The sequence below is a fragment of the Panthera tigris genome, chromosome F3, assembly GCF_018350195.1.
Source record: "Panthera tigris isolate Pti1 chromosome F3, P.tigris_Pti1_mat1.1, whole genome shotgun sequence".
Lineage (NCBI taxonomy): Eukaryota > Metazoa > Chordata > Mammalia > Carnivora > Felidae > Panthera > Panthera tigris.
The window spans coordinates 22,605,949-22,628,398 of record NC_056678.1 but is presented as its reverse complement, the minus strand read 5'-3'; the positions used below and the strand labels follow the sequence as shown (position 1 = coordinate 22,628,398).

The window sequence follows — 22,450 nt, the reverse complement described above, 5'->3', positions numbered from 1 at the left end:
AAATAAAGCCAGCAAGAAAGAATAAAACTGAAATTAGTTTCCAATCTGTCCTCCATTCTTAGCATTATCTCTATATATCGTATTCCTATAGTAGTATATATAGTAGTAACGTTGACAATCTCACGTCTCATTGGAGCCTAATGAAGGTCTATCCCCAGCAGTAAACCCCTTCAGATTTACATTGTAGATTGTGGGGGTGATAAGAAGAGTAGACAGTGGGTAAAAGAGCTTTCCCCACTCTTGTAACTACAAGAGTAGTTCATTAAAAAATTTTTCTCTAGTATAAAACCAGAATGGCGCTAAAACAAGAGAATTGGGTTTTTAAATGATTACGATTCCTGTAGTACCTTTTCTTTAAACCTAAGCTCAGAGAACTTTGATAGACATCACTTGTGCTCCAGCACCTGAACAAGTATAACCCTATAGCAGTGCTGATTTTGATAATTAAATGTAACAAGTTTAATGCATAGGATGAGAAACAGACATAATACACCCCTTCCTAAGCAGCACAACCACAAAGCTAAATAGGGATAACATCTAAGGAAGCTGAGGTCTAAAGGGCAGAAGCTTGTTCTCTTCTCAGACTAAACAAAAAGTTGGGAATGAAAAGACAGAAAATATAGATGAGTTTCAGTAATAGATACCCTCAGCTGTAATTAGATTTGCTTTAATTTATGTTCCTTAGGAAACAAATACGCTGTTGTTTTTGCATTTTTCCTCTCAATTTAAAAAAAATCTGGTTTCTTTTTGAACTTGATCCAACTCATTTAGCTATAAAGAAAAATAATTGGAAGAAAATATTTGGGAATAAATTACCATTCTGCTTTTGTGAATTATTTCTGACTTTTACTTCCACCAGCAGTCATAAAGAATTCACGTTCTTTTGTAAATTCTATAAATACTCTAAGATAAACATATTTTTATACGGTCATGGTACTTTTTTATGCACCGAGACCAGACTTTACCTGAAATGATTTCCAACCTGTTAAATTGGCTACTTTTTAAAGGGCTGTTTGTGCTAAGACTGATGAGCACATCTGTTTTCATAATACCTTAGAAAATGGCCAACTGTGCTGCTTTTGCTAATATGATAGCAGTTTTAGTCTCAGACTGGTTGTATATCTTTTATCTAATGTGTCACATATTAAAAACAATCCCACTGTTTTCCATTCCCCATAGAATAAGCTTATCGAGAGCCAGATGTCTGTGTGTGCTTGAATTTAGCAAAGGTGCATCGAGAATCTCTGCACAAATGCTCTGTTACTCTACTCCAACTATTGCATGTGGCATTTCTTTGCATCATGGCATCAGTACCTTTGGGTTTAGCACAGGTCCTGCATCCAGAAATAGTACGAAAAAGTGGCCTTTAGTTTATATGCCTTTCCCTCTGTAGGAGACATGGTAGCAAAGAAACCTCCTGGTTGCAGAATCGCAGTGTTACTAGTCAAAACCTATCACGTTTGTTGTCGTTTTGCCACATGCCACAGTATCCAGCCCGAGATGATGGCACATGGACTATAGAGTAACGATCCTTACCACAAAAAACTTACTTCAATCAAAGCATTTGTTAAATCCCTCAGGATTCATTTCACTGCAGCTTAACCTTTCTTGTGAAAAAAAAAAAAAATACTACAAATATGGTACGTTTCCTACAGTCCTGAATAATTAGGGGATTTAGTGAGAAATGGCCAAGGAAATTCCTCTGTGTGTTTTTTCAGAGTGACCCCTTTGTAACGGGCCTGATTTCATCATTAGTTTGTGTTTTTTTGAAGTATTATAAATACAGGCCTGAAAGAGCCCTCACGAGGTTTTGGAGCCCACCCTCTCCTTCTTGGCAGGGCTGTACCTAAACCATCTGAGACAAATGATTGTTTACTCTATTTTTTAATACACCCAAGGGAAGGAGGTTCCTTAGACTTCTCCAAGAGCACACTGCAGTGTCTGACAAGCTCAATAGCCAGGGGATTCTAATTTTAATCTCATTAAAATTTCAACTCATTTCCTCCTTTTATGTAATTGTATGTTGTACAGCTGGTCACTGCTTTCGTTTTGTTCTTTATTGTGTCATTTATCCCACATGGTCTTTATTTTATAGAAAGCTGACAAGGCATCGTGGAAAACCAAAAAGAGCTCTAAACTGCAAGTCAGAAGACTCCTAGCTTTGCCACAAATTAGTTACATAATTTCTTTGTTCTCCAAATTTTTATTTAAATTCTAAGTCACATTATTTCAAATCGGTCATTGTCTGTCACTCACCTCACGTTTTATATACCGTGAGGTGGGACTGGATGATCTCTTTCAACTCCATTTTTTAATTTTGCCTCTGTGTCTATAAAGTTTATTTTCCTTTGCAAAAAAAGATATAAATAAATATCAAAAGTATATATATGCTTTTAATTATTGCTATTTCCAAAATGTTTCACGAGTGACTTACCACTTTGCAAATCTTAAGCAGGAACATCTAGTTCAAAAAGTTTCTGAAATAGGCAGTTGGGGATAATTTCCAGTTCTAAAACTTCTTAAAGTGAAAGGTTAGCAAAAAGTATTTCTGTTCAATAGGAACATGTTAATCAGTGATTTATTAATACTTGACTCTGAACCAAATGAAGCAGAGGGTATGCTGGAATTATAGTGATCCTACATCTTAAAAGAACAAATAAAGCTATTCTGTGTATGTCCTGATGATTAATAAAGATAAGCAGTGTACTGGCCTGTTTTATCCTGAGGGAAACCCCATCTTTCACTTAGTTCCACCAAATATTATGGGAGAAGAACAGAACATCTCTGTCCTCATTAGTCAAGCCGTGGAGCTGCTATGTCAAAGTGATGCTATCCCCCCACCTACTTTGACTTGGTTAAAGGACGGCCGCCCCTTGCTGAAGAAACCAGGCCTCAGTATCTCTGAAAATGGAAGTGTGTTAAAGGTAAGGCTATGGGTTCATATACTTCTTCTTATAATATTCCTAAGCTCATGGCTTTGGTATTAAAGTTGCCTGTCTAGGGGCACCTGGGTGGCTCAGTCAGTTAAGCGTCCGACTTTGGCTCAGGTCATGACCTCACAATTCATGAGTTCAAGCCCCGTGTCGAGCTCTGTACCGACACTCAGAGTCTGGAGCCTGCTTGAGATTCTGTGTCTCCCTATCTCTCTGCCCCTCCCCTGCTCGCTTTCTTGTGTCTCTCTCCCTCTCAAAAATAAATAAACATTAAAAATTTTTTTTAAAATTGCCTATCTATAAGTGTTCTACTATCTTAATCTTATAAAATTCTAGCTACCCTTTCTTTTAATGGGGTTTTGTAATATTTTTAAATTTTATGCTTAGTAGGATTTAGATATTTGTCTACCCATATTTATAGCCAGAAGCCATCCAAAAATGTTTCTAGGGAAATACTACAGAGATATTCTAATGAGCGCTTCATTTTTAGCCATTCAACCAGTCAGCAAATAAACACTCATTCTAGGTATTCTGCATAGGACCTGAAAAGGTAGACACATTTCCTACCCTCAGTGTCTTCCAATTTTGCATAAAATATGAAAATTAACCGTTCAGTTGAAAATGCAGTAAGATAAGTCTGAGTTAATCGCTATTTGGATGGCACAGACAATACATTTTAGGATGATAGCAAAAGGTGAGGCTGTGGTTGCCTGAAGGTCTTGGAAAACTTCTTGACTTTTTATAGGTAGATGGGACAAAAGGCCTGACTAAGGAAAGCAAATAAGCTAGTGTGGCTGAAACAGAATTAACAAAGTGAATATGTGGAAATAATGTTGACAGTGTTGATTTGAGTGAAGTGAGAGCTAACGTGAAAACTAGTTTAAGGAATTAGGATTCAGAAAGTCAATAAGCCATTGGAATGTTTGTTTATAAAGTCTTCATAATAACCTTATTGAGAAATTGAAAGAATGGCTAAGTAATCTGCCACCATTACTAAGTGTCAGAAATGGAATTTGAATACAGGGTGTATAGTTTCAAAACTCATTCTACTAACCACCACACCACATAGCCTCTTGGTAAAGGAAGGTTATCACTGGTAAACAAAGGGAGTCGAGAAATGGATGATGGTGTCAGCACATAGGAAGCTGAGAAGCACACACAACGAGAGCAGAAGCATGGGAAAGAATGGGAAGGAGTGTGAAGTTGTGTCTGAGAGGCAACCCAGCAGAGACGTTAGGAATTATGATCTGTAATAATGGAGCTGGGTGAAGGAGAAGTGAGAATAACTGATGGAGGAAAGTAGGATAGTCCATTGAGCTATATAGCGGGGAGTGGGGGGAAGGCAAAAAAACAGTGGCCATCCTCAGAGGTAGACCAAAAGCTCTAGAAGGCAAGTGGTAGAATTCTCAAACCCCAACTCTGGCCAAATGGGAGAGAAGAAGACAATTGTAGAAACACAAGTCCTAGCACTGGTAGGGGAGAGCTATGTGTGATTAGAAATGTCTTAGCAAATTTCAGAGTATATAAGTTGATTTCTCCAGAGCACAGATATTAATAGAGCTGGGAAGCCAGAAGAAAGGAGATGGTAAAGAAATCCTGGCATCTACTGAATTCCTACCACGGAGGCTGACCGAGGTACCCTGAAGGGTACAGGTCCCATTGAGGGGTGTTGGGAGACAATTTCATGGAAATGAAAACTTCTACAGAACTTAAAAAACTGAATTGATCATTTAAAACTATCTCACCTGTGCATTACCCAAAACAATTCATGCACATCTTTAACCAGGTAGAGTAATAGATTCTTACTGCTTTAATTTGCCTAGAACACACTAGGCAATGAATAAATCTTTTTTATTAAGTTTTTATTTTAATTCCAGTATAGTTAACATGCAGCGTTATATTAGTTTTAGGTGTACAATATAGTGATTCAACGATTCCATACATCACCTAATGTTCATCCCGACAAACGCACCCCTCAATCCCCATCACCTATTGCACCCATCCCTCCACCCACCTCTCCTCTGGTGACCATCCGTGTATTCTGTACAGTTAAGAATCTATGTCTTGGTTTGTTTCTCTCTTTTTTTTTTTCCTTTGTTCATTTATTTCTTAAACTCCACATGGAGTGAAATCATATGGTATTTGTCTTTCTCTGACTGGCTTATCTTGTTTAGTGTTATACTCTCTAGCTTCATGCATGTTGTTGAAAATGGCAAGATTCCATTTTTTTTTATGGCTGAATAATATTCTGTTGGATACGTACAGCACATCTTCTTTATCCATTCATCTATCAATGGACATGGGCTGCTTCCCTAATTTGACCATTATAAATAATGCTGCTGTAAACACAGGGGTGCCAGTATCCCTTTGAATTAGTGTTTTTGTATTTTTTGGGTGGGTACCCAGTAGTGTACCTACCTATTTTTAACTTTTTGAGGAAACTCCATACTGTTTTCTACAGTGGCTGCCCAGTTTGCATTCTCACCAAAAGTGCAAGAGCATTCCTTTTTCTCCACATCCTTGCCAACACTCGTTGGTTTTTGTGTTTTAGATTTTAGCCATTCTGACAGGTGTGAGATAATATCTCATTGTAGTTTGGGTTTGCATTTCCTTGATGATGAATGATGTTGAACATCTCTTCATGTGTCTATCGGCCATTTGTGTGTCTTGTTTGGGGAAATATCTGTTCATTTTTAATTTTTAATTTTTATTTTTAATTGAATTATTTGTTTTGGGCTGTTAAGTTGATAAGTTCTTTATATATTTTGGATACTAAACCTTTATCAGATATGTCATTTCCAAATATGATCTCCCATTCTGTAGGTTGCCTTTTAGTTTTGTTTATTGTTTCCTTTGCTGTGCAGAGCTTTTTATTTTTATGTAGTCCCAATAGGTTATTTTTGCTTTTACCCCTTACCTCAGGAGACATATCTAGAAAAATGTTGCAATGGCCAATGTCAGAGAAATTACTGCCTGTGCTCTCTTCTAGTATTTTTATGGTTTCAGGTCTCACATTTATGTCTTTAATCCATTTTAATGTATTTTTCTGTATGGTGTAAGAAAGTGGTCCAGTTTCATTCTGCTGTCCAGTTTTCCCAGTACCATTTGGCAATCAGTAAATCTTCATCCCTCCTCTCTATGAATTCTTTATGAGATGTTTTAAGGACCTGGAACCCCAGGTTTGCATATGTTTATCAACAATTATGTGACTTTGGGCAATTTATTTTTTTAATCTTTAAATTTCTTTTCAAACATTTTTTTAAGTTTATTTTTAAGTCAGAGAGAGTAGAGTGGGGCAGGGGCAGAGAGGGGGTGGACAGAGGATCTGAAGCAGGCTCTGAACTGACAGCAGAGAGCCCAAGGTGGGACTTGAATTCACAAACCGTGAGATCAAGACCTGAGCTGAAGGCAGCCGCTCAACCAACTGAGCCACCCAGGCGCACCAAGGCAGTTTGAATCTCCGAAGTGGTCCTCGTTTTTCTTAGTAAAATAAGGAGGTTAGATTTTAAGTACTCTTTCAGGTCTAATATTCTTGGGTTCTCCATCTGTGCTTTGATAAATTCCAGCTCTCTTTGTTCACATCAATCCATTAATAAGTGTTATTCAGTGCTTACTGTGCACCCCTAGTACACTAAATACCTTCAAAGATCAGTCCGACTCTAATGATTCTCTCTTTTGAATGTTTAAGCAATTGATTGCAAACTTATTTAGCAATCAATCACCTACTGTTTGTTGTACCTCTTATGTTATCTTGTGTTATGTATTCCTTGTTTATTATTGAACACTTTTTAAAAAATATTCATGTACTTTATATTCTTAACTAGATTGTAAAATCACAAACTATATGTTACACTATACTTCTTGGTATCTTCTAGCTATAATATCTGGTACAAGGTTCTTAATAACTGCTAAATGGTCAATGAATAAATGATGAAGGGTGTTGATGCATGTTGCAGATAAATATATGGAAAATGTTTACTGATTCTCAGTTATCTATCAGGCACCAAACTAGCTACCAGGAGATTGAGACTAACTGCATATAATGCTCGGCTTAAAGAAGTTTACAGAACGAGTATGGGGAGAAGACATGTAATAAGTCAAAATAAAGGTGTTATTTTACTGAATGATATCCTAGAAATATACAGATTATCTCTTTTAAAGCCTTATATAACTTACTCAGAAATTAATTGTGACTTTTGTTGCTATTTTATGTGAACTTTATTTAATTATATGTAAAAGGCCTTTCTAGACCTTCAGCCACTAATATTAATTACATTAAAATAAAGTATGATACATGTAGATAAAAATTATTGAATCTTGATTCAAGTGTTGAAAGTAGGTGATGGGCATGTAGCCATACATATTACTATTCCCTCTCCTTTTCATATGTTTGAAAATATTTAGAATACACATGAAAAATAAGTCACAAATAACATTAATAGAAAAATTCCAATTATGAAATAGAAACTGAGGTTTCAAAATATGGTTTTGTTTTTAGATTGAAGATGCTCAAGTTCAAGACACTGGTCGTTACACTTGTGAGGCAACAAATGTTGCTGGAAAAACTGAGAAAAACTATAATGTAAACATTTGGGGTAAGTGTGATTATATGTAATTCCTTCAAAATCAATCATAGGTAGACTTCCTGAACCTAAGCATATTGTTTATTAGAACTTTGACATGGGACACTTCTCCTCTCCTGCCTGAGCTTATACCTTTAGTTCTTGCAACCAGGATCTTCTAACGATCGAGCTTTCTCCATGAACTGATGATGGCTGGATCAATTGAAAGAGGTCAGAAGGCCAAATCATGCACATGGATTTTGTGTGTGACAGAGAGAACACCTGTGCTTGCTTGGTGGTGGGATTACTCTGCTGACCAGTGAGAAAAGCTGTCCTCACTTGAAATTCTACCATTTGTTACCAACTAAGATGATTCCTAGGAATTATCACAACTGTACTTGGCTATGACTATCTGCTAATTGTTAAAAAGTGCTCCAATTTCCAGTATATTCACCTTTATTTTATTTACTTGTTTAAATTCACTTATAACGTATCATGCCACATTTCTTTGATTGTATTTGTTTAAACTTTTTAACTGTTGAGATCATGAGCTGAAATTTATCTTTGATTTATAAAAGTTTATTCGAAACCACATTTTTAAAATCCAAGTAGGTAGAAGAAGTAATTTGATTCCAGTGGAGAGCACATATCTTTTAAAACTTCAAAACCCTGAATTTATATGTAGAAAATAATTAATTATAAATCATTATCATTGAGGAAGGTTATGAGAAGTGCTATTATTCACCCCGTGAAATGATTAATTTACCTTTAAAGAGTAAAATTTACTAAGTAGTAAATTTATTTACTACATATTAGTTATATATCATTAACATCTATCCCTACCTCCTTCCATCCTTTTTCTTCCTCCATTGCTCCTTCCCTTTCTTTCTCATTTCTTTCAAATGGGAAAAATATTCTTGTAACTCCCAGTCTGGACAAGACACTGAACTAAGTGTTGTCAAGTAAAGAAAGTGTTGTCAAGTGTTGAAAAAAAAGAGAAAAATTAGAGCTGATGATCAGTTAGAAAGTGAGGTGAGAAATTCATTTTTGCAATGGTATATTGAAGATGTGTATAGAGTGTCCCTGTGAAGCTGTCCTCTGTGCAGTCAGGAATACAGGCCTATAATTTAGGAGAGAGAGAAAAAAGAGTTAAAATGTAAAGGTGGAGACATGAATATATATGTGGCAGTCAAGATCCCATAGAGAATAAGAAGAATGTGCACAGAAGAACACTGTAGACTCTCACACATACAATATAAAAAAAGAGACAGAAAAAGAAACACAAAGTGAGAAACTGAGAAGGAGCAGTCAAAGAGGTAGGGGAAAACTTGTGTCATGGAAACTGAGGACAATGGTGTTCCCAAAAGAAAAACATGGACAACAAACGAGTTGGACATATGGATGGGTAGGTGCATGAATGAATAATGTCACATATTGCAGAGAAATTAGACATGAACTACAAAGTGTAGTTTACAGAAGAGAACAATGCCCCTTTAAAGGAAAGCAATTTAATAGGGGAAAGCAGAATGCAGTAAATATAAGAATAAATGATTGAGGGGAGAAAGTTGAGACATCAAGGATAAATTCACTCAAAAAAATATTTATCACGTGCCTCTGTGTTCTAGGCACTATGCCTCATGTAGTCACAGAGAAGTTAATGAGAAAGACAAAGCCACTGGTAGAACATGTAGCCTGCTGCTACATAAATATCTTCAAATAGACATTTAAAATTAAACCTCCTAAGAGATCATAGGAGTATTTGTGGGAAGACATATCAGGGCTCATGACATCTAATTGAGATTTTAAGGATAAGTAGGCATTAACTCTCTGAAGAGGATGGAAGCATTACAAAGACCTGGAGAATACTGTCTGTGTTCACTGAGGCAAACATCATTCACTATGGAGCCTGGTATGGAGCTGAGGAGAATGAGAAGATCTTGGGTAGAAAAGGTTAAAAAGGGAAGATTGAAAAGAATGTCTAAAACCAATTTTTAAAGTAGGTATTTGATTCTTAAAGTGATAGGATACCATTTGAAAGGATTTACAGAAGGACTGGGGTATTCAGATCTGTATTTTGGGAATAAAACATATAAACTCTATTAGTATTTAAGAAATTGAATTAACAGAATTAATTTATCACGTGGAGAGGTGTGAAAACAAGAAGAGTAAAGGATGGATGTCACTGTGGGTTGGCCCTCTGGGCCATGTGGACAGTAGTGCCCTTTTCTCAGAGAAGGAAGGTGACTGAATTCAGTTGTGGGGAAGATGAGTTTGAAAGTGCCTCTGAGGCATCCAGATAGAGATGTTTAGTAGTCCGATACAAAAGTCTAGATCTCAGAGGGGGTCTACATTACAGATACAGATTTGCAAGTATTTATGTCAGTGGAAGCCACAGGAGTAGAGAAGGGTAGCATTTAGGTTGGAGAGGGTATACTTATAGTAGTGGCAATCTGTGTAATTGTCATTTTCTTCTGTAGAACTTTCTATCTGTGGTATAGGTGATAACAGAGTAAACTATACGATTCATCCAGAGAAAGAGAGTTGTCAAATAGGAAGGGCAATAGTGCAAGGCAGTTGAGAATATTGACAAAGGAGTAGTTGAAATTATTGATCATGAAATCTAAGCTAGATAGAGAAGTCAGTAAATAAGAGTAGGCAGCTGGATTGGGAGGTTCCTGAGAGGTGAAAAGACTTGAGATTCAATTAAGTCAATGAAATGAGAATTGGGAATAATTGAGTGAAAGAGCTACAAGGACGGAGCAGTAGGAGAAACGTAGAAGAGGAACATGAGGGAGAAAGGGATGAGCAAATCAAGGAAGTGGCGTCACGGTGGTTTGACTGGATATACATGTAGATGTTGAGTTTATACAGAATAATGGCAGATCTCCATGTGAAGAAGGATAGAAACAAGTGTCAAATTCTTCAATGAATACAAAAACAATGCTTAAGGGTGCCTGGGTGCTCAGTCGGTTAAGCATCTGCCTCCTGATTTCAGCTCAGTCATGATTTCATGGTCATGAGATTGAGCCCCGCCCACATTGGGCTCCATGCTGAGCGTGGAGCCTGCTTAAGATTCTCTCTCCTCCTCCCTCCCATCTTCCCTCGAAAAGAAAAGAAAAGAAAGAGAAGAGAAAAGGAAAGAAGAAGAATGGTGGGTTCACAGATGATGGTGAGGGAGAAAGAGAAGTAAATTGATGACATGAGCCTCAAAGGAATAGGCTTTCACGTGGGGGTGGTTGAAGTTGAACGGTGACTGGAAGCTGGATTGAGGGGTGAGGAGGATTCTCCCACTCCTCAGCTCCCAGGAGCTTGGAAAGCAAGCATCTGTCACCTGATAATACTGCAGCCAGAGAAGGATCTTGAGAGCAGAGTTCAGCCAGCAAATGCGGACTCAGCCTCCTTGAGAGAACCATGGGTAGTCAGGGTTCACTTGAAAGGTTCCAAAGAGAAACTAGAGGACAGTGGGGAGGAAGGCTATGCATTCTAGACCAGGTAACATAGCCATTTCTTAGATCCAACCCCTTGTGTCTGTTCTTTACTACAACATTGTAAGCGTGATATTTTCCAGTTCTCTTCAGCATCTGAGACATCAGAACTGGCTTGGCACAAATGACAGTTAAGTTTAAATTTGGTAGGTGCTTTAGATTTTGATGCAAGAAGTCTACTTATCTGTAATACATTTGCTTCTTTTTAGCTGCTCTGGATATTTTGTTAATTAAGTTTCTATCAGTGAAAACGGGAAGTCTGCTAATAGGTATTTAGTCTACATCTTACAGTTGACTTTTAATGTGGTATTGATATGTCAGCATCAAGTGCTAATTATTTCCTTGTGTCATTTGAGTGAGAACCTTTTTTTTTTTAATGTAAAGTATTACGGAAGTTTTATGTTAAGTTAATGTAAAAATTGTCTTTTTTCATCTTTCAGTACCACCAAATATTTATGGTTCTGATGAACTTGCTCAACTTACAGTCATTGAAGGGCATCTCATTAGTTTACTGTGTGAATCAAGTGGTATTCCACCCCCAAATCTCATTTGGAAGAAAAAAGGTCAGTTTTCACCCTTAACATTTATAAAATTAAATATAAATGTTAAATGAATTTATATTTTATATGACAAACATGTCACTTTATTAACAATTTCCCTGGGGTCTGCATACTAAAATACTAGATAGCAGGATTGCTTTATTTTAAATGTGTAGCATGTGATACTTTTAGGATCTAGCTGAAAATCTTTAGTTTTGAATCTTTTCTCCAGAAAAAAAAATAATTTTCTGTATTAGTTGATTGCTTTTTAATCAAACGCATTATAGAGTGGTTCTAATGATCAAGAGTCCACCATTCAAAGAAGTCTTTTTTCTTCTTCAGAATAGCTTTAAAAAATATTTTCTATAAAAAGCAACTTTGCTGTATTTGTGACAATTTTGCAGTGTTAGGATTGAATTCTGCAGTTGAACAAACTTTCAACTTACTCATCAACAAATATTTATATGTATCCATTACCTATCAGAGATATCATGTATATTTTTAGTTGACTTTTAAAATCATTTTTGTGGGGCACCTGGGTGGCTCAGTGGATAAGCGTCCAACTTCAGCTCAGGTCATGAGCTCATAGTTCATGGGTTCGAGCCCCACATGGGGCTCTGTGCTGACAGCTCAGAGCCTGGAGCCTGCTTCAGATTCTGTATCTCCCTCTCTGTCTGCCCCTCCCTTTCTTGCTCTGTCTCTCTCTGTCTCTCTCTGTCTCTCTCTCAAAAATAAACATTAAAAAAATTAAATTAAAATCATTTTTACTGTTTTAATATTTTACTTTATTTTTCTGTTTTCTTTCAAATGCAATATTGATTGAAAGAAAAATTTGCAGAAGATAATCTTGATAAATATCTTCTCTTCTTTCTCTTCCTCATGCTCCTTCTTGTCTTGTTTTTCTTCTCCTCGTTCTCCTTTTCCTTCTTCTGTTTTCCCTCTCCTTCCTTCTCCTCCTCCTTCTTTTTGCATAGGATTGTTTTGCAGTGTCATCTGCCTTTTAGGTACTTGAACTAGGACGTAAATAAATATACTTATCAGAGTATATACACAAAATGTTGTATGTTTTTGCTTCATATTCTGCCATTTTGTTTTCTTTTCAGGCTCCCCAGTGCTGGCTGATTCTGCAGGGCGAGTCAGAACTTTATCCGGAGGCAGACAGTTACAGATCTCAATTGCTGAAAAATCTGATGCAGGGCTATATTCATGTGTGGCATCAAATGTTGCTGGAACTGCAAAGAAAGACTACAGTCTGCAAGTTTACAGTAAGTTATTGACTAACCAGACTTTGGCACAATTTTCTTTTAACCTTTCTGTCTTTCATATTTACTTTTTCTTTATATCTTTAAGATACATTCAAGGCAGTATGATTATAATATACCTATCATGAGACCCACAAATTTAAATTGTGCTGACATAAACAAAAAACATTTGCTTACTTCTGTTATTTATTTAGCAATACAGCTGTCTACTATGCATCAGCTTGCCAATGGCAGACGCATCGATCTGGTTGTATTGTGTTGTGGGCAGGATAGTGGATGTGTGGAATGGGGAGAGATAGCATTGTATTATAGGGTATATTTGCAGTATGTAAAAATACCTTATTTTAAAGATTAACTTATATATGATTTGCATGTTTTAAATATTTAAATTATCTCATTTAACTTTTACATGAGCTATGATAGGAAGCAAAATTAATGCCTCCATTTAAAAGTGTGGAAACCATAGAGGTTTCCATGACTGGCCAAGGTCACACAGCTCGATTGTGGTAGAAGTGGCACTAGAACACAAGGTTACTAACACTGGCCCATTTTTCTTCCCCCCCACACATATTTATTAGTAATGGTCTAATTTTTTTTCTTAGAATCAGTATCAGGTAAATTTAGCTGCAAAACTACAGAATAACTGGCGATCAGTGGCTTAACCAATTAGAGACTTATTTTCTCATATAATGAGAAGCCCGAGGTTGGCAGTCACTGAGGTTGGTCAGAACCTTAACTCATATCAGGACAGGAGGGTGAGGATTCTCCTGGCCCTTCCTTTGTGGTATCAACATCATTGCTGCAACTGTGGTATCAAGTCCACATTGAAGGCAAAAATAAAGGTAAGGAGTGGTATTTTTTCCTTTCATCAGGAGAGCAAAAGTATTCCAGACCCATTCCCCTCACCCCCTATGCCTACCCAGCCGATCTTTATTTAGATTTTATAGGCCTGAATTGATTCATGTGACCACCTCAAATTTTAGCAATAGTCTCAGCTTTTCCAGCTCCCATAGTGGAAGTTAGAAGGAAGAAAGGAATTCATTGTGAGCGAGGCTCCTGTATCTATTTTAATGTTAGTCCTAGGAAGACTTCTGTAAATTAGGGCTATGAATGACAGGTTCAAATATTTGTGTAACTTGTCAAAAAGCAGGGAAAGTAGCAAACACAGAATTCTTTTTTTACTGTGTTGATAGTTTATTCTAAGCATGAAACCATTTAGAAACATTGGAGAAGAATTCAACATCTCAATATAGCAGTGCTGTCTGTTAGCTTTGGGTCTCTTCTTTAGTAGTTAATATTCGACATCAAAAATGAATTTAACTTTGACTGATAATAATTCCTATGCAAGACTTGAAGCAGACATTTCCTACTTTATTATTTTTTTCTTTTTTCTTTAGTTCGACCAACAATATCTAATAGTGGCAGCCACCCTACTGAAATTATTGTGACTCGAGGGAAGAGTATTTCCTTGGAGTGTGAGGTGCAGGGTATTCCTCAACCAAAAGTGACCTGGATGAAAGATGGCCGCCCCTTGACCAAGGGAAGGGGAATGGAAATATTGGATGAAGGTCACATCCTTCAGCTGAAGAACATTCATGTATCTGATACAGGCCGTTATATGTGTGTTGCTGTGAATGTAGCAGGAATGGGTGACAGAAAATATGACTTAAGTGTACATAGTAAGTATAAAGAAGCTCAATAAGTCTATTCACTGGCTCTTATAGTCTATAGCATCCTGGATAGGAGATTTAAACCTTCTGTGTTGAGTCTTTTATTTATAGCCTGTGATTTTCTACATATGTACCTCTTTTCTGGATCAGTCCCATCATTTATCCTTCTATACCTGACCTCCCATTTCTTAGCTTGCTGAAACAGGCATATATTGGATAATCTATTAGAAAAGCACATAGTGAAGTAGATATAATTGTCTAATTATCTTCTTCAAGTACTTTTGGTCCAGTGCTATCCCAAGTAATATTCCTTAAGTCTATTTTCCAAATTTGCTGTCTTGGTTTGAACAAGCCTAGGTTCCTTAGAGCTTACGGACTCAGCATCAGTTGTTCATGAGTTTTACCAAAGTCAGCTTTAATATTTTAATTATTGAATCATGAATGTCAATACGAATACACCAAACATACATGTACTCAGGGACAGTTTTTTGTATGCATATAATTTGAATTGCAATTTTAATTTTTTCTTTGTTTTTTTAATTCAGTTTATTTAAACAAAAATAATTTGCCACCCCACCCCACCCCACCCCACCCCACCCCCCCACACACACACCACACACACACCTTTGACAACCATCAGTCTATTCTCTGTATCTATAAACTTGGTTGTATTTGTTTGTTTTTAGATTCCACATCTAAGAGCTGTCATACAGAATTCGTCTTTCTCTGTCTGACTTATTTCACTTAGCATAATGCCCTTGAGGTAGTTTTGTTCTTTTTTTATGGCTGAACAATAATCCATTGTATATAAATCCTTTAATTTCTTTATCTATTCATCCATCAATGTACACAGGTTGTTTCCATTGCTTGGCTATGGTAAATAATGCTGCAATGAACATGTGGGGCATATATTTTTTCAAGGTAGTGTTTTCATTTTCTTCATATAAATACCTAGAAGTAAAGTGCTGAATCACATGGTGGTTCTATTTTTAATTTTTTAAGGAACTTCAGAAAACCTGTTTCTCATCATGGCTGCACCAGTTTACATTCCCACCAACAGTGCACAAGCATTCTCTTTTCTCTTCATCCCCCCTCCTTGTTATTTTTTTTTTTGATAATAGCCTTTCTAACAGGTGTGAGGTGATCTTGCATTGTGCTTTTGATTTGTATTCCCTATTGATTAATAATGTTGAGTACCTTTTCATGTACCTATTGGCCATCTGTATGTCTTTTTTTTTTTTTTTTTTTGATGTGTATTTATTTTTGAAGGAGAGAGAGACAGGGCGTGAGGGGGAAGGGGCAGAGAGAGAGGGAGACACAGAATCTGAAGCAAGCTCCAGGCTCTGAACTGTCAGCACAGAGCCCAACACAGGGCTCAAACCCATAAACCACGAGATCATGACCTGAGCCAAAGTCGGAGGCTTAACTGACTGAGCCACTCAGGCGCCCCTGTATGTCTTTTTTTTGGAAAAATGTCTATTCATATACTTTTCCCATTTTTGGATTGTCTGTTTTGGGCTATTGAATTGTATGAGTTCTTTATATATTTTGTATATTAACACCCTATCATATATATGATTTACAAGTAATTTTTCCTGTTTGGTAGGTTGCCTTTTCATTCCATTGATTATTTCCTTTGCTGTGCAGAAGCTTTTTACTTTGATGTAGTCCCAATAGTTCATTTCTGCTTTTGTTGCTTTTGTTTTTGGTGTCACATTCAAAAAATCATCTTAATATCCTATGTCAAGGGGCTTACTGCCTATGTTGCCTTCTAGGAGTTTTATGTTTTCATGTCTTGCATTCAAGTCTTTAATTCATTTGAGTTAGTTTTCATGTATGGTGTCAGATAGTGGTCCAATTTCATTAGTTTGCATATGGCTATCCAATTTTCCTAGCACCATTCATTGAAGAGACTGTCTTTTCCCCATTGGGTATTCCTGGCTCCTTTGTCATGAATTAATTGACCATATATGAGTGGGTTTGTTTCTGGGGTCTCTATTCTGTACCATTGATTTTTGTGTCTGTTTTTATGCCAATACCATGCTGTTTTAATTGCTATAGCTTTGTAGAATAGTTTGAAATTAAGTAGCGTGATGCCTCCAGCTTTGTTCTTTCTCAAGATTGCTTTGGCTATTTGGGTTTTTTTGTGGTTCCATATAGATTTTCGGATTGTTGATTCTATTTCTGTGGAAAATACCATTGGAATTTTGATAGGGATTGCATTGAATCTGTAGATTAGTTAGTATGGACATTTTGATAGTATTAATTCCTCAATCCTTTTATTTGTGCCTTCTTCAGTTTCTTTCATTATTGTCTTATAGTCTTCAATATACAGGTCTTTCACTTCTGTGGTTAATTTATTCCTATGTATTTTATTCTTTCTGATACAATTGTAAGTGGGATTGTTTCTTTGTTTCACTCTCTGATACTTAATTATTAATGTATAGAAATGCGATAGATTTTGTGTATTGACTTTGTATCCTGCAACTTTAATGAATTCATTTATTAGTTTTAACGGGTTTTGGATGGAATCTTTAGGAATTACAATTTTTAAACCTATAGAAACAATGATAAATTTAATAGACACAATCTTATAAGTTGAATCCAATTAGGACAGGCACAACATCCAGTATTAATAACCTGTGGTTTGCAGCCAGTGTATGAGCCAAAGTTAACAGAATCAGAATGTAAAAGAAAAGAGGTTTCAATATAAAGCATCTTTTTCTGTTAGATTACTTTTAATTTTTAGGATTAGAATTATTTGTTAGAAAATTCTGCCCATAAGGAGGTCATAAATCCATATTAGAGATTTATCAGACAAGATGAATGACTCAGAAAATCATTCACCACCAAGAGAATAATGGCGTGAAAGTCATTTACTGCTATGAGTGGGGAAAAAGTGACATTTTTTACCTCCAGCAAAGTCACACTAAAAATACTGCTGCTACTAATAAGCTCATTGTTGTGGTTGCTTATTTTGCTTACTGTTCACCAGAAAATGGAAGTCTAATTATTAGCCATAGGCTGTTGAGGATTTGGTTTTTGATATATATTAGCTACTTTATTTTCCTTTTCTTGTTTGTTTTATCTTACAGCCCCTCCAAGCATCATAGGAAACCATGGGAAACCTGAAAATATCAGTGTCGTGGAAAAGAACTCAGTGTCCCTGACTTGTGAAGCTTCCGGAATTCCCCTGCCTTCGATTACCTGGCTTAAAGATGGGTGGCCTGTCAGCCTTAGCAGTTCTGTGAGAATTCTCTCAGGTATTAGGAATTTTCATAGCCTGATAATCTGGATGGCTTCCTATGGCTACAGTTTCTCCTTAATTTCTCTCTTTTATTTTTTCTTTTTGATCTAATTGCTTACTATATTGCTGGTCATATTAAGAAAAAATATTTAGAAGGACATCAGAAGCTCTATGAAAAGGGGGAAAAATCTGTAAATATCTCTAGATCCTTTTAAAAAAGAAATCACGGCCCTTTCTTATTACTTAAATCATGGGGATGTCAGAACATTCATGCTGCAGTAAGTACCAATCAATTTGAAAAGTGAGGAATGAAGAGAAATACTGAAAATGAAGCCAGAGTCTAGAATGAATCATATTTTATAACAAATCTCCATAACCAAGGATTTCATTTGAGTGAGTTTTATATTTTCAGGATGGGTTAGTTTCCTATGAGCTAGGATTTTATCATTAATGTAAAAGGGATATTCAGCTTCTCCCTCATCTGATTATGTAAAAAAATCTATTAGTTTGTCCTTTATAAACCAGGGTAAGCATGCAGAGAGGTGTCTCAAGGCCATGCCACAGGAGTCTGCGCTTAGCTCTTTTAGGAATGAGTCTGTGCTTCACTCTTTAGGTCTTACACAGACCAAGAAAACAATCTTGCCAAGCTGTGGTTAATAAAGGGCTTCGATACTGAGAAGAATACATAATATGCTGAATGAAGGCATCTGAATTCAAACACACCTCACCCTGAAACTTTTGAGTTAAGCCTAACAAAATGAAGTTAAACTTCTGCACTTACATTAAAAGCATGATGATGGGGGCATCTGGATGAGTCAGTCGGTTAAACTCCCAACTCTTGGTTTTAGCTCAGGTCATGATTTCACGGTTTTGTGAGTTAGAGCCCTGAATCGGGCTCTGAGCTGCTAGCACAGAGGCTCCTTAGGATTCTCCCTCCCTCCTTCCCTCCCTCTCTCTCTCTCTCTCTCTCTCTGTCTCTCTCTGCCCCTCCCCCACTTGCGCTGTCTCTCTCTCTCAAAATAAATAAACTTAAACATTTTTTTTAAATGATGAAAATTAGGGTGAAATATAGCTTCAGAATTTTTCAAGAAGAGCTCTGAATTGTGTTTGTGATTCAGTATACATTAACAGTGTAATGTGGTCATCAAGAAAATAAATCCAGTATTTTGCCACATTAATAAAAGATATTTTCATTAATTAAAAAAAAGAAAGAGACCAATTGTATTCTGGACTTAACTTACTCACTAGGAAGACTGGAAGGACCTATTGATAATATTTTTTAAAAAAGGTAACCATGATAGTACATTATTGCAAAATAATTTACATTTCTGATTGTATTTAAGGTGGAAAAATAAACCGTATGTAACGTTATGGTTACATAGTGAAAATTAAATTTAAAGACTTGAAGAACCATGGTGCAGAAAAGAATTATGTTGGTTGTGTCTAGTTCCAGAGGCTAAAAGTAATGCCAGTTTATGGAAGATTCTAGGGACAGATTTGGGTCTGAATATAAACAACTTAAAAAATAGTTATACTGTTAAAAGTTAAGATGAACTATTCTTAAGAGTAAGTGACCTCTTGCCTCTAAATTTGTTCAAAGTTTCAATTCCCACTTTTGAAGACTTTTTCAGATAAGATCCTTTCCTAGTTTTGAATTAGTTCTAAATATCCTAAGGTCCCTCTGTTTTTTTAAGGTGTTGGTCTATAAATGATAGGACCTTGATGAAGAATTTATATTGCTATAATTATTGTATTTATTGCCTATAATACTCACTAAATTTACAATTCCAAAAAAGTTACTTTGTTAACTTCTATTTCTTCACCTATAAAGTGAAGATGTTAATAATATTTGCCTCTTAGGGCTTTTGTAAAGTTGAAATGAGTTCATATATGTAAATCAGTTAACACAAGCATCCAATACATGTTCAGTATTGCCATAGACAGTCAAGTAAAAGGTTTGGGTGTCCCTGTCCTGGGAAATTTTCCTATTTCCTTACTATATTACTTTCCTCTGCACAGGAGTCCTAGTCTCTATTGACCTTAGGAAATGCATACGAATGACAAAGGCTTTATTACAATTTGGCTACCAAAAACCTGAACACATTATCTTCTTGTCTTGAAATTATCCTCATATTTTTGGCATCTTTTTTTTTTTAATTCTCAATTGCTGAAAAAGTAGGAACTCTTTTTAAATATAATAGCTACACCAGGGCTCCTGAAATGAAAAAGGCGAGACGGTAGTGATGTACTGCTATCACAAAGAGTGATATGCTCTGGCTTATTTTAGATTTACGGGAGTGGTGTTTTGGTTTTATTTAGTCTTGTTTTGCTTGACAAGCAGCTGGAGATCCCCGAGTGAACACATTAAAAGTATTTGACCTCGTGGCGTTGCCAAAAGAGTCATTCAGTTTTACAGTCTGAACATGTGTATTGTGCAATAGATGAATGAGAATCAGATGAATGGCATATGACTTGCTTGGTCCTTGGTCTGCTGCACACTTCTGTTTCATTAAGATTAGTTCTCCTGAGACTAAGTACAGATTTTCTGAAAGCATTATGTTTGTGAAGGTCATTGTTTTGAAGTTATCTGCCAAGAACAGATAGATGCTATAAAAATTTAATAGGTACAAGAAACATCTCCATTTAAGTATAACTTATCGTCAGATCTTTTGTTTCTCACTGGATTAAGTGAGAGGACCAGGAAACAAAAGAAAGATCATGAGAGTTAGGAGGTTAAGGTTTGCAGAGCTAGAAATAACTCATAAAAGTTGTATTGTGTTAATATCTCTCAGCTGGAATCATATTATGGTCTCACTAACTTGGCGGTGAGTACCTGAATCCCTGCCGAATTAACACAAGTTTTTTTGACATGTTTACATAATTTCTGTATTTAACTTTCTTTATTTAAATTCAGTTCAGAAAAAAAAAAAAAGATTGAATTCAGGTAATCAACTTTGTCTAAATAAGTTACTACCTAGCTCGCCTTTCAACGGGTTGAAGATAGGAAGGTTGCTTACAGGAAAAGCTCAGTGACATCTTGTGTTTATAAAAACAAAGCAGATGGACTCTCCTGAGAAATCCAGAGCCAGGTGAATATTTACATGAAAATTCCATGTTTAACCATTTCCATTTTTTTAGTTCAAATTCAGAGTACTAAGCAAAAATGTACCAGGTAGAAAAGTATTACAAAATCTAAGACATGAGTTACTCTTTTTTCCTTAGAATGTACTTCTCAAATGGTTTCAAGGACTCTCCTCTCAGTGTGCCTTAGTTTTCTTCAAGCTTTGCTTCAGCCCATTTACTGGCTCCTCTTCCTTTGTCCTTCAGGGTGTGACTAGACCCTTCAGCATATCAGAGCCTCCCTCTCAGTCTACAAGCATTTCATAGATGCAGAATCATTTGTCCCCACATAGAAGTACAAAACATAAAATGTAACAAAAGCAGAGTTGTGCTAGTCAGTCAAGTGACGCCCACAGACTTTGATCGAAATGATTCTAGGACTCCATGATACTCAGGTGAAGACCAGTAGTTGGTCTTCATGGTTTCCCCCATTCCTTATAGAGTGATGTCACCATAGTCTGGGTTACTTGTGTAGTTCTCTTTCTCACATTCCCATTTCATATGCCCAGTGGCAAACTGGGAATCTTTTCCTAAATGTCCTCTCACAGTTGTCTTTCTAAAGCACAGATCACATCATGACGTTTTTTTGTTTACACACTTCCATAGCTTTTAGTGAGCACGATAAAGTCCCAATTCCATAGCAAAGCATTCAAGGGGCCAAAGAGTCTGGCCCTACTCCAACTAGTCTTATCTCTTAATATTGGCTTCACCTGCTCTGATTCTTTTTTTTTTTTTTTTTTAGAGAGACAAAGAGGGAGTGAGTGGGGAGGAGGGACAGAGAGTGAGAGAGAGAGAGAGAGAGAGAGAGAGAGAGAGAGAGAGAATCTCAAGCCGTCTCCACCCTCAGCTCGGAGCCCAATGCAAGACTCAGTCTCATAACCCTTGGATCATGACCTAAGCTGAAATCAAGAGTCGGACACTCAACCTACTGAGTCACCCAGGCTTCCCTCACCTTTAAGTACCACAACCCACATCTGTTTTCTCCTGTACTACCTCATTCATAGTCTACTTAACAGTGGTTTCTCTCAACTCCTCTATGTGTTAGCGTATACTTGCCTTTTAAGATTATGTTCAAACATCGCCTCTCTGAAACTCTGTTTCTTGCCTGCTGTCACCTAGCATTGTATTTATGTTTTTATCCATTCAACCAAAAAATTATTCTGAATTACCTTTTCTGTTTTATATAGACTTAAAACATGATTTAAAAAAGATACTTGACTTAAATGAATGTTTAAGGCCTTTGAAGCATATTGACTGAATTTTATCTAAATTGAGCATTAGTTGGCCAACTTGTAAAGTTATCGATTTCTTTTTGAGTCATCTGGTGGTTTGCTTCTCTAGGAGGCAGGACTCTGCGGTTGATGCAGACCAGAATAGAAGATGCGGGACAGTATACTTGTGTTGTAAGAAATGCAGCTGGTGAAGAAAGAAGAATCTTTGGGCTTTCAGTACTAGGTATTTTTATAATTTTCAGTTGGCTTAATGCATTCTGTATATACATTTAAAATTTATCTACAGCTTGATCTCACATTCATATATTCTTTGGCCCCTGGGCTGATACTTTTGGCAATAATTCAGTGTTAGAATAATTTTGGATGTAATTAGTTGGATTAAAATGCCTGAAATGCCATG

At 36.5% G+C, this 22,450-nt stretch overlaps 1 protein-coding gene across 1 annotated transcript in view; it reads left to right on the top strand.

Annotated features, from left to right (window-relative positions):
- HMCN1 (hemicentin 1) overlaps window positions 1–22,450 on the top strand; it is a 464,244-nt gene that overhangs the window by 308,896 nt on the left and 132,898 nt on the right. Inside the window, exons 41-47 of the mRNA XM_015543796.2 lie at window positions 2,749–2,924; window positions 7,432–7,528; window positions 11,421–11,543; window positions 12,623–12,784; window positions 14,179–14,460; window positions 17,547–17,714; window positions 22,160–22,273. Coding sequence (XP_015399282.1) covers window positions 2,749–2,924; window positions 7,432–7,528; window positions 11,421–11,543; window positions 12,623–12,784; window positions 14,179–14,460; window positions 17,547–17,714; window positions 22,160–22,273 — 1,122 coding nt within the window. The remainder of the gene's footprint in view (window positions 1–2,748; window positions 2,925–7,431; window positions 7,529–11,420; window positions 11,544–12,622; window positions 12,785–14,178; window positions 14,461–17,546; window positions 17,715–22,159; window positions 22,274–22,450) is intronic.